The following is a 12,885-nucleotide window of genomic DNA, read 5'->3' as shown; positions in this document are numbered from 1 at the left end:
TCTCAGGGTATATGCCCAGCAGTGGGATTGCTGGGTCATACGGCAGTTCTATTTTTAGTTTTTTAAGGAACCTCCGTACTGTTCTCCATAGTGGCTGTATCAATTTACATTACCATCAACAGTGCAAGAGGGTTCCCTGTTCTCCACACCCTCTCCAGCAATTTTTTTTAATTTATTTATTTTATTTATTTATTTTTGGCTGCATTGGGTCTTTGTTGCTGCGTATGGACTTTCCCTGGTTGCAGTGAGCAGGGGCTATTCTTCATTGCGGTGTGCGGGCTTCTCATTGCAGTGACTTCTCTTGTGTGGAGCACAGACTCTAGGCACGCGGGCTCAGTAGCTGTGGCTCTTGGGCTCTAGAGTGCAGGCTCTGTAGTTGTGGCACACGGGCTTAGTTGTTCCGCGGCATGTGGGATCTTCCCAGACCAGGGTTCGAACCCGTGTCCCCTGCATTGGCAGGCGGATTCTTAATCACTGCGCCACCAGGGAAGCCCTCCAGCATTTATTGTTTGTAGATTTTCTGATAATGCCCATTCTAACTGGTGTGAGGTGATACCTCATTGTAGTTTTGATTTGCATTTCTCTGATGATTAGTGATGTTGAGCGTGTCCTTTCATGTGTTTGTTGGCAATCTGTATATCTTCTTTGGAGAAATGTCTATTTAGGTCTCCTGTCCATTTTTGGATTGGGTTTGTTTTTTTGTTACTGACCTGCATGAGCTGCTTGTATATTTTGGAGATTAATCCTTTGTCAGTTGCTTCATTTGCAAATATTTTCTCCCCTTCTGAGGGTTGTCTTTTTGTCTTGTTTATGGTTTCCTTTGCTGTGCAAAAGCTTTTAAGCCCATTTGTTTATTTTTGTTTTTATTTCCATTACTCTAGGAGGTGGGTCAAAAAAGATCTTGCTGTGATTTATGTCAAAGAGTGTTCTTACTATGTTTTCCTCTAAGAGTTTGATAGTGCCTGGCCTTATATTTAGGTCTTTCTTTTTTTTTTTTTTTTTTTTTTTTTTTTTTGGCACTACGCGGGCCTCTCACTGTTGTGGCCTCTCCCGTTGCGGAGCACAGACTCTGGCCGCGCAGGCTCAGCGGCCACGGCTTACAGGCCCAGCCGCTCTGCGGCATGTGGGATCTTCCTGGATCAGGGCACGAACCCGTGTCCCCTGCATCGGCAGGCGGACTCTCAACCACTGCGCCACCAGGGAAGCCCACATTTAGGTCTTTAATCCATTTTGAGTTTATTTTTGTGTATGGTGTTAGAGAGTGTTCTAATCTCATACTTTTACATGTAGCTGTCCAGTTTTCCCAGCACCACTTACTGAAGAGGCTGTCTTTTCTCCATTATATATTCTTGCCTCCTTTATCAACAATAAGGTAACCATATGTGTGTGGGTTTCTCTCTGGGCTCTCTTGGATATTCTTTACGGTTATCTTGACTTCTTCCTCTTCTTCATCCACCACCCGTGGTGCCATAAGCCCTGTGAATTCTGTCACTTAGTGTCACTTATGTTCAGTTATTTACCCCTGCTACCACTAAGTCCATTTCATTATCCTCACTATTCCAAACTGCTGCACCAGCCTCTGACGTGGCCTCTTGCCTTGTATTTTTCACAGTTGTTTTCCCAAAACCCAAATCTAATTGTGTTGCTTTTCTGCTTTAAATCTTATAATGGCTTCCTGTTATTCTTGACTTAAAGACCAGAATCCTTCAGTGGCCTGCATCATCCAACTCCTGTTCAAGCTTCTAGCCTCATTTCTACCATTCTCACTCCAGCATTCTACACACCATCCCCCTGGATGTCATTCAGCCTCTCATGTTGTGTCATATTGTCTCTTGCCTCCAGGCGTTGGTATATATTTCATTACCTGGAATACTCTTCCCTGTTGCTTCTGTCATTCCTTATTTGGCTAACTCCTACTCATTCTTCAGGTCTTAGCATAAACATCACTTCTTGAAATTGTGCTAAGCCCTTAGATATGTATTTGCATAGGACTCAGCTTCTCCTGCCTTAATACTTGTCATATTCATTGTTTTAATTGTTGAGTTATCTATCTCGACTGGAGTTAGCAGTCACTTTCATAAGGCACCAGGTAGTCAGGTAGGAAATATTTCAGGCTCTGCGGTCATACGGTCTCTACACTTGGTTCTGCTATTGCGGCATGAAAGAAAGCATCCACAGGCAGCATGTAGATGAGTTACTGTGGGTGTGTTCCAGTAAGGCTTTTATTTACAAGAACAGGCAATAGGCAGAATGTGGCCCACTAGCTGTAGTTTGCTGGCCCCTGATCTAGACTATAAGATCTGTAGGCAGAAACTGTCTTGTCTTACATCTCCAGTGCCCAGCACAGTGCCTGCATGGAATAGATAATGAGTAAGTACTGATTTTTTTCATTTCTTCTCTGGAATGCTTTTGTGATTGAAACCAAGATACTTTTTATTATAGTTTTCTAAGGTGCATTTAATGTTTTTATTTTCAGAATCCAATTCTCAATTTTGAACTGCCCATGAATTTGGAAAACTGGTTTCCTCCCCCAAGAATGAGAACGAAAAGAGAAGAAATCCGAAACATCATTCTGAAGTTGCAGGAGGATCAGAGGAGCAAGGAGAAAAAAAAGCATAAGGACACGACAGAAACATCTTTAGGCAAAGGAGCAGAACGATATATCAGTAGCATCTCAGTTTGACCATTTTTGATGCTTGTCAGTATTGCCTTCAGCAACTGAGTGACTTTCAAGGGTATAGACAATAAAGAACTGAAGTGCTCACTATGCAGTGATTTGGAAATGTTAATGCTTGTATAATAAATGTCATATAATTCCCAATGGAGTCTGTATGAAATAAAAGTCTGTAAATATGTCAATGAGGCCAATTTTTCCAGCATTTATAATTATTTTTTTTCACTTGTTAGGAAGCTGTTGTTATGTATTTTCTGTTAATAGTACTTAAAACTGCAACTTCTAAACACAAAATAAATAAAAAGAAAATATTTATAGGAGGAGATGATTAAGTTGATATCCTTTAGTGAGATTGTATTAAATTCTTCAGTGGATGTGTGTATCTATGATAATCTTTTGACCTTTGCATTTGTTTTAAAATAACTTGAAATGTGAAAATAAGATTAAATCAAAGGCATTTTGAACATGAAAGACATCCTCATATGTTTGTATAGCAGGAAAAAGTAACAGCTTTTGATTCAGACACTCCCTTGTGTTTAGAGAACTTGGCCCCAAAAGTGTAATAAATATTTATAGTTTTACTCAAACATTTAAGAAGAAGCAGTATTTAGAGCACGTCAAAGAAAAATAACTTTGAATTATACTACTAAATATTAACTATACTTTATCATACATTATTGTCAAGTACATTTCTGAAGATGTCAGAGACTCAGGTTAAAACTATTTTGGTAAGTACAACTTGAATTTCAAATATCTCATGTTACCTTTCTATATTATAGCTTAAAGTATCTACAATCTGTGATATAGTTAATTGATAAACATTTTTAACCTGTGAGCACAGGAATTTAAATAGGAATTTACTATTTTTTGTAATGACTTTTGCTATTTTATCATTGCTCATTTTGTTCTTGTTATTTTGATAAACAGAGTATCAGACTTTTTGCACCTGAGTTTTTTAGTGTAAATTATTTTTACATGTAAAAGTGCTGTCTTTAATCAGTTGCATAATGCAGAAAAAATCTCCTATATTGAATTCCCCTTTAAAAATACTAAAATGTGATGGTTTTGATGACAGATTTACAACTCATGTAGGAATCTTGCATATATCTGCTGAAACTGTTATTTTCAAATGAAATGTTGCACAGTTCTTTCGAATTAACTTTGAGATGTGAAATTATATATTTTAAAGGTCATTTTTTGTTAAATAATTTAAAAAGCACATATAACAAACATAGTTGAGAATAAAAGGAAGACCGTTTTTCATCAGCAATTACTTTATTTTTAATCTGGCCATTTCTGGCATTGAAACCAACATTTTAGGCTACTTACTTGGATTTAATAAAGTCCATGGATGTGTTTGGGGCAGATTGTGGGTATTGTTAACAACAACCAAAAAATATGTATATATTTATATTTAGACACACTCATTAAGGGAAACATTAAAATGTAAGTTTAAGGAACATCACCATTAGTGGTATTGATTATGGATTTGTTACTTTGAACTGTCTTAACATTTTTATTTATTATTACATTATTTCTTTTTAAGGAATACCCTAGAGCTCTTAACTCAGATATGAAAAGAGTTTAATTTTATTATTTACTGAATATGGACCAAAAAATGGAAATTTTTTAAAACCTGATAGCAGTAGGCAAAATTGGCATATTTAATTTTTTTACTGTCCTGTATTTTGTCAGAATTTGAAGGTACTGAAAGAACTATTCTGAAATGCTTGGTTTTGTTTCAGTTTCTAATGGTTACATTTTGCACTCTTAATTTTTGAAAAGATAAAAAGGTAACCTGTTCCTTGGGCCAATTCAGTCAATCACGTTTTGACACATGAAAAATTCTATTTTTTAAAAGTTATGCTAATGGCTCTGCTTTGGAGATAAATCTTTGGAGACTGCCAGGTTGAGCTCCAGAATTAGACTTGAGACTCTTTCTTCGTTGTTTATGCGCATTTACTTGTTAATTGTGTACTCTGGTACTTTTATATGTGGTTTAAAGTGGGTATCAACCTTTTTAAATGTATTATTAGTGCTTAGAAGTTGTGAAACAGTTTTAAAGCTTAGAGGTTTGTTACTAGATGCTGAAACTGCATGACGAGTATCTGGTGTCTTAACTAATTAGATAGATTTGTTGTATTTGTTTTCTTGTTGGATAGAATAACAGTTAATCATTTTTAGAAGAGTTTTAGATTACTTGCCATAAAATTTGTATGTGTCTTAGCTCTTGGTAGTTTAGGAGCAAAGGTGGCATTTAACTAGTCCTTTTCCTTTGATGTTGCTAAGACAGCTGAAAACTTAATGGTATTATTTCAGATTCACATAAACCTAAATAAGTTAAGCATAGTAACCTGTGCTTAAACTATTAGTCAATTAAATGTAGGCGGTCTTATTTGAAAGGATAAAATAATTATCTAAATTATATCTTGCTTTAAGTCACCAAAATGAATTCTGTATTTTTTTCTTTAAAAAACTATGATCTCCGAAAACTGTAAGATATAAAAAGAATAGCAGGGCTTCCCTGGTGGCGCAGTGGTTGACAGTCCGCCTGCCGATGCAGGGGACGCGGGTTCGTGCCCCGGTCCGGGAAGATCCCGCGTGCCGCGGAGCGGCTAGGCCCGTGAGCCATGGGCGCTGAGCCTGCGCGTCCGGAGCCTGTGCCCCACAACGGGAGAGGCCACAACAGTGAGAGGCGCGCGTACCGCAAGAAACAAAAACAAAACAAAATAACAGTTTTAATTTCCCAGAGATTAAAAATTAAAGTCTCAGAAAATTCACTGAAGAGGAATAATAAAGAATGTATTTTAATATATATGATCAAGAGTTGGTGGGAAAAAAGCTACTGGGATATAGTGACAGAAAGGGTAATATAGTTAGAAGAAACAGAATCTGTAAGAGATGAGGTGGTGTAGTGCTGCATATCTAGAAGAGGTACAGACAACAAGGTGGCTCTGTAGTAGATTGCTCTGAGGACAGAAGGAGAAGGGAGAGATATTTGGGGGAGGATACTACAACCTGTCTAGCCAGGGGACTATCAATGGATAGTTTAAGGCAACCGAACTCACAGAGGCCAACACCAGACCCTATTAGGAAATGTAATCTACTGAAGAATGTCCTAAAATACTCCAGCAAGACTTTCTGGTGCATTTGTTGTTTCCCTGCTCCCGAGAAGAAGAAAAAAAGTTAAGGGAACTGCTCTTTGAAACTTAAATTTAACCACAGAGGAAGTATTGGTTGATCAAGTGGAAGAAATGTGTACCTTGGGGGGAAATAGACCTCCCATCTTAATTCTGATAATCAGATCAAGGAATAATGGTAGAGAGCCCTAAAGTGCTATTCAGGAAATCAGAGTGCAGTGTACTCAGAGGAAAACACCACAGACCTATGGCCTGAAACAGAATGATAAAAGCTAAAAAGCTTGGAGGTCTTCACTGCCTTTATCACAAATAACAGTTACGTTGTGCTTATTGTAAAAGATTACAGTGAGGAACATATTATCCAAAACAAGGATTTTCTAGAAATGTTTATCAGAATCACCTGGGGAGCTTTTCAGAATACGCATGCATGCCTAGGGTCTTAACCCCAGTGATGCCATGAATTTTCAAATAGTTCCTCAAGTAATTGTATTACGCACTTCCCAGTGATGTAAAAGGATCAATATTTGTCCCTGACAACTTTCAAGTTGCTGGTCCCAAAGGTAATGAGGCTTGTCCGCATTTTCTTCTCTCAGATGCCGTAAGATAGCCCTTTACCCCCAACTCCCAAATTCTCATTAAGAACTTGATGGGTAAACTTAATAAATTGCTGTTACTAAGCCTTGCAGAATTATAAAGAAATTATTAAGGTACTCAAAAGTTAGAGACTGGCAGATACCTTGTTAATCAAAAGGCAAAAAGTAGATTCTGCAAATTGTAAGATAGAACATCAACTCTTGAGATTCTAAAATGGATTAATAAATGGATGATTTGTGAACTCTTAATGGTCACCAGGAGTTATGGGATCACTATATATAACCAAGGTGGTTTTATATTTTCACTAGGATTCTGAGCCTGTCAATCTGTAGAGTGCAGCCAGACTAGCAGTTCTCAAAGTATGTTTGCTAACTCTAGTTTTGAGAGATAGTTATAAGTTCTGTGTCAAATAAATTGGGGAAAATTTAGAACAAATTAAGCAGGTTGCTTGGAACTAATACGCAGAATGATTAAACAAGAGGAAAATACAGAACACAGTATCCTCAATACAGAATTTGGCCATATCCTTCTCCTCTCCTGCACTGATTCTCTAAACTTCCTTATAAATACTAGCCATCAGAAGACAGAGTCAACTATTTGGAGTGTTTGTGAACTGAACTTTATGAGAAGGTGCTTTTGAAACTTACCTGAGGTCAGTTATTTTTTTACATTTTATTTTATTAATAGTTGGGTATATGATTTGGAAACTTGAAAATAAATGACTAGTGTCTTGGGGAGATGAAGTTTCATGAGAATCATTCTTTTATAATTATTGTAATGAAAAAATTACAAACCTAATTCTTATATACAAGTGGATTCTTCTAGGAGGAAAACAGATTTGATGATACTAATATTTGTAAGGTAATCAAATGCCCTAAACTCATACACAGGTAGAAATTGTGTATAAATATGAAAGTCAGCTGAATGATTATCTAGAGGCTCTTCCTTCTGTTTATATCTGAGCCACTTAACTGCTAGCTTAAACCTCCCCTGACTTCCACTCCATCAGCCTTTTGCTTTAGAGTTCAGTTGAAACACACAAACTTTATACCTAGAAGCATTTTTTTCCTCCTGTGCAAAGAAGTACTCTTTATTAACTTAATATGCTTTCAATATGTTTAATCCCTCAAGTAACTGAAAATTAGTTGTTTAAGCCTGTTATAAGACTTACTACATTTATTATAATTAGCTTTATACTTGTTGACAGCAGAGGATTTGATCCAAAACAAATTAGTTGAAAAGAAATTGATCCTTAAATATTGAATAGATGTTCTGAGTACCTACTTTGTGCTAGGTATTAGGGATTTAAAACAGGGAGCCAAACATACCATCTTCTCCGCTCATGGAGCTTCCTTACAATGGAAAGACAACTGTTACAGCCTCACCAATTAATAATTTTAAATAAGTGCCATGCAGGAAAAGCATAAAATGTATGAAGACAATATAGGCTAATCTAGGGAGGTTGGGGACATCTTCCCTAAAGATGTGACATTTGAACTATTGGTAGACATAAAGTCTGAGAGGGCAAAAGAAGAATAGTGCTTGTAGACTGTGCAAAGGCCCTGAGGTAGGGGGATGTGTAACCTGTGCTAAATGGTAATGACCTCATTTATGAACTGTGTACTATATGCCAAACATGTTCTAAAATTCTAAAATGTATGAATTCATTTATTTATAATGACTTTATGAGATATGTACTCCCAATTTATAGAACTGAGGTCCAAAGAAATAGTTTCCCCAGCAAAGCTGGGCACCGTCTTACCCTATAAGCTAGGTCAACCTGGCTAGAAAAAAGAAGATGAAAATTAATGTCCATATTTTTTTAGAGATGCAATGTGGCTAAGTCTTGATTATCATGGAAACTGGTTGTATAGGGTTTTTTTTGAACTATGTTATCTTTTAGTATGTTTAAACATTTTCATAATTTAAAATACAGAATTATAGTAGGCCTGTGTAACTGGAGCTCAGAGTAAGATGGAAAGGTAGGCTGGGACCTGATCATGCAGGGCCTTGAAGCCATGTTCAAGATTTTGGTCATTACCCTAAAACGTTACCGAAGCATTTCAAACAGGAAGAACATGATGCACTATGAATGTTGAAAAGATCATGATGGCAGTAATGAAAGCATTAGAGGGGGGCAAGAATGAGTGCAAGCCTGTGCTGTAAGTAACTAATGATGAATTACCATAGCTAGGGTAAAGCATACAGTTATACCTGTGATCACAGGAATGCCAAAATAATAAGACATAATTTGCATATTTCATTTGAAGTGTTCTTCTTAGAAACAGGCAACAAAAACAGGAGGAAAGAGAGTTCCTTTGTCCCAGTCAGAGCTTCGCTTTTTTCTCTACGAACAAATGGTTATCAATGATACTTAAATATAGGACTTCCCTGGTGGCGCAGTCGTTGAGAGTCCGCCTGCCGATGCAGAGGACGCGGGTTCGTGCCCCGATCCGGGAAGATCCCTACATGCCGCAGAGCGGCTGGGCCCGTGAGCCATGGCCGCTGAGCCTGCGCGTCCGGAGCCTGTGTTCCGCAACGGGAGAGGCCACAGCAGTGAGAGGCCCGCGTACCGCAAAAAAAAAAAAAAAAAACTTAAATGTAAATGGAACATACAGCTGAAAAACGAACAGAAGATGATTAACTGAAGATATTGTTGACAGAAAATTGATTTTAAAAAGAATTATTTATAAAGCATGTGAAACTGCCAAAGGAAAAGCATTAAAAATTTTTTAAAGTGTTGTATTTTAAAAATATAAACATAATAAAAACGAAGTATAAAATTAGCATAAAATATCAACATTCCATTGTCTTCACAGGAGAAATACTTTATCAACATAAAATTAAAACAATTATAGTAGGTCAATTGCCTGACATTTCCAAACACACTTCTTTGGAAAACTGCCCAAAGCACCTGTAACAGCTAGTTACATTTTGTACCACTCGCTCTCTTATCCCAGTCTCACTTCGGTCACAGCTAACTGGATTTAGGGTCAACACCTGATCTCAAGGATGTTTATGTGTAGTGATGTGACCTAGCAGATAAAAAACAAACAAAACAAAGCCAATCAAATCCGGTCATTGGGAATTTATACTGTAAGTAAGAAAAAATTTGCAAATCGGAAGTAGCACAGAGGACAGTGTGTTAAAATGACAGTCTAATAAGTTACCTTATTTCTAAGGTGGACTTTTTTTAAATCACATTTTGACCTCTAAATTAAGGCTACATCTTATTAAGAACGAGTTTGCATTGGAATCACGTGCAAGGGTTGATAAGACACATATTACTGGGCCCCACTCCCAATTCCTGATGCTGGATTGTCTTCAGTGGGGCCTGCAAATTTTCATTTCTAACAACGCAGGCAAGAGCACACCTTGAGAAGCCCTGGTGTATTTCTTAGTAGCATTTCCAGCCAGGTACGTGAAAACCTGATGCAGGTAAGACCAAGAGAGCACCAAGCATAAAGCATCCTAGATTCAATGAAATACTGTATGAAATTATTTGATGATACCAGCTCAATAATACTTTATTTGTATTTACAATTAAATATGAATAACTCTGAGGCATGTGATCACACCACACATCTTAGCTTTTTTTTTAAAGTGTTACAGTCTAGATTTATCTTTCCTTTATAGCCTCGTTGAACAACTTTGTATGTATTTCTTCATATTATTCTCCGTATTCATATAATCTCTCTATATAGTAATATATGTATAAAGATGTATTAATTGTTTTTCTTATAAAAACTGGGATAATATAAATGTTTCTAAGCATCTTTCTTTTGTCTTTCAGCAATATCTTGTGAAAATCAACCCAAGTCACCTGGTAGAATCAAGGTCAAAGTTAATTATATGATGGACCATAATTTAGCCATCGCGTTACTCTAGGAGTCCTGATAGGCTTGGTTACGCTGTAGTAACAGTTACAAAATCTCAGTGGCTTACCCTCTCCAAAAGTTTTCTTTCTTTGGTTATGCTACATGTCCAAAAGAGGAGGGCAAGTGAGTTCTGTTCCCCAGTTACTCAGCCGGCCAGACTGATAAAGCTCTAGGTTGATACAAACTTCCACAGCCGCTACAGGGTAGGAAGGAAGCCTGGTGAGCAGCACGTGGACCCAAAGCTTCCCCCAAGAAGGGGCACATCACTTCCACTCACAGTGCCCTGGCTCAAACCAGCTAGGAGACACTTCTAGTTTCAATAGGAACAAAGTTCACTCTTAACCATATTTCTAGAAAGGAATATTTTTAGCAGCTTATGTGACTACCACACTACTAATGGGCATTCCCTTTGTTTCCATGAGCATGCAACCAATATATTTCCCTGTTTTTATTTTTAATACACTGGTAGTTTTAGCTCTTTGGAATAGATTCCCAGGGATTGCTGGATCAAAGAGCCCAGGTATTTTTATAAATATTATCTACTTATTTCCTAAAAGAATGTAAGAATTTATATTTCCTCCAGCAATTTATTAAAATACAGTTTTTTTCCTGCATCCCCAGCAGCAATAGGTATTATTGCTCTTTTTAATTTTGCAAGTCTTGTGCATATAAATCTGCTTTCATTATTACTTTGATTTGCATTTCCCTGAGCTCTAGTTTAAATGTGAGCATTTATTTTCATGAAAGCTGTGCTTATCATTTGTCCATTTTTCCATTGGATTAGTAGTTGTCTTTTTTCTATTAATGTTTAAACCTTCTGCATATTACATTGTCATCTGTGTTATAAGTGTATCTTTTCATAACCTATTATTTGTAGACCTTGCTCACATATTTTTCATATCAACATTTGTATGTATTTTCTGAGTTTTCAATCTTAGTTAAGAAGCTCCTTCTCGACTCATGATAGTACATACAGTCACATGTTTCTCGCAAGATTTTTTGAACATTTAAGTAATGAAACTGAAACATTTCTGTGTATGGCAAAAGATATGAATGTTATATTCTTAAATGCATATTCTTCAAAATAGCCATTTGTGCCAACATCATTTATTAATCTTTTTTGGCATTAAAATGAATTTCCGGGCTTCCCTGGTGGCGCAGTGGTTGAGAGTCCGCCTGCCGATGCAGGGGACGCGGGTTCGTGCCCCGGTCCGGGAGGATCCCTACATGCCGCGGAGCGGCTGGGCCCGTGACCCATGGCCGCTGGGCCTGCGCGTCCGGAGCCTGTGCTCCGCAACGGGAGAGGCCACAACAGTGAGAGGCCCGCGTACCACAAAAAAAAAAAAAAAAAAAGAATTTCCATCTTTGTCATAGATTAAATTGCTATAACACTAATATTTATTTCTGAAATTTCAATTCTTTTCTTTAAGTGTTCTCATTACTTCATTAATACCTAATAACTATAAGACACAGTGAAAGCTGTACCCAAAGAAAGTTTATAGACTTAAACACTTTCATTATGAAACAAACCATGAAAAATAAGGATATTAAAACATGTTAGAAATTAGGAACCGAACAATAAAATGACATTTTTTCAAAAAACTAAGGAAGAGGAAATTAAGGAAAATGAAAATTAATGGACTAGAGCTTCCTCCATCACACTACTGTACCCTGGCACACGGATCTGGATTTTTTGAAAAGATAATAAATTAGGTAAACTCTGAGCCTGATCAAGGTAAAAGGAGAAAATGAAAAAAGGAAAAAGGAGCCATGTCGCAGATACAGAAAGAGACTTTAACGTGTAATTCTATGACCACAATTTGAAAGCTTGAAGGAAACGGGTGAAATCTTAACGAGTTAGAAGATATCAGAACGGGTTCAAGAAATAGACAACTTGGGGCTTCCCTGGTGGCGCAGTGGTTGAGAGTCCACCTGCTGATGCAGAGGACACGGGTTCGTGCCCCGGTCCGGGAGGATCTCACGTGCCGCAGAGCGGCTGGGCCCGTGAGCCATGGCCGCTGAGCCTGCGCGTCTGGAGCCTGTGCTCCGCAATGGGAGAGGCCACAACGGTGAGAGGCCCGCGTACCATAAAAAAAAAAGAAAAAGAAATAGACAACTTGATTATGTTATGTACACATAGAAGACATCGGCAAGGCATTACAGAGCTACCGTTATAATGCACAAATACCTTATCAATTCTTGGATTTGAACATTTAAACAGGTAAACCTGGGTTATTTAAACTATTCCAGGCCATTACAATGGGTGAAAATCTCCCAACTCATTTATGAAGCCAGCATACCTTTAATAAAAAATTCTAGTGAAGATAGTGTTAAAAAGGAAAACTAAGGAAGTATGTAATTTGTGGTTCAAGACTGACAAAATCTGAATAAAATATTGGTCATCAGAATCCATTGATAACAAGCGATGCCCTGTGACCAAGTTCAAGGATGTTCAATATTAGAAAATATATCTTTTTTTTTTTTTTTGCGGTACGCGGGCCTCTCACTGCTGGGGCCTCTCCCGTTGCAGAGCATAGGCTCCGGACGCGCAGGCTCAGCGGCCATGGCTCACGGGCCCAGCCGCTCCGTGACATGTGGG

General features: G+C 37.7%; 1 protein-coding gene across 1 annotated transcript in view; it reads left to right on the top strand.

Moving 5' to 3' along the window:
* SENP6 (SUMO specific peptidase 6) overlaps window positions 1-2,992 on the top strand; it is a 101,502-nt gene extending 98,510 nt beyond the window's left edge. The window contains exon 24 of the mRNA XM_065888734.1: window positions 2,477-2,992. Coding sequence (XP_065744806.1) covers window positions 2,477-2,683 — 207 coding nt within the window. The 3' untranslated portion in view covers window positions 2,684-2,992. The remainder of the gene's footprint in view (window positions 1-2,476) is intronic.
* Window positions 2,993-12,885: the final 9,893 nt, after the last annotated feature.

The sequence above is a fragment of the Phocoena phocoena genome, chromosome 12, assembly GCF_963924675.1.
Source record: "Phocoena phocoena chromosome 12, mPhoPho1.1, whole genome shotgun sequence".
In the NCBI taxonomy this organism is placed as follows: Eukaryota; Metazoa; Chordata; class Mammalia; order Artiodactyla; family Phocoenidae; genus Phocoena; species Phocoena phocoena.
This window is presented reverse-complemented; position numbering and strand designations above follow the sequence as displayed.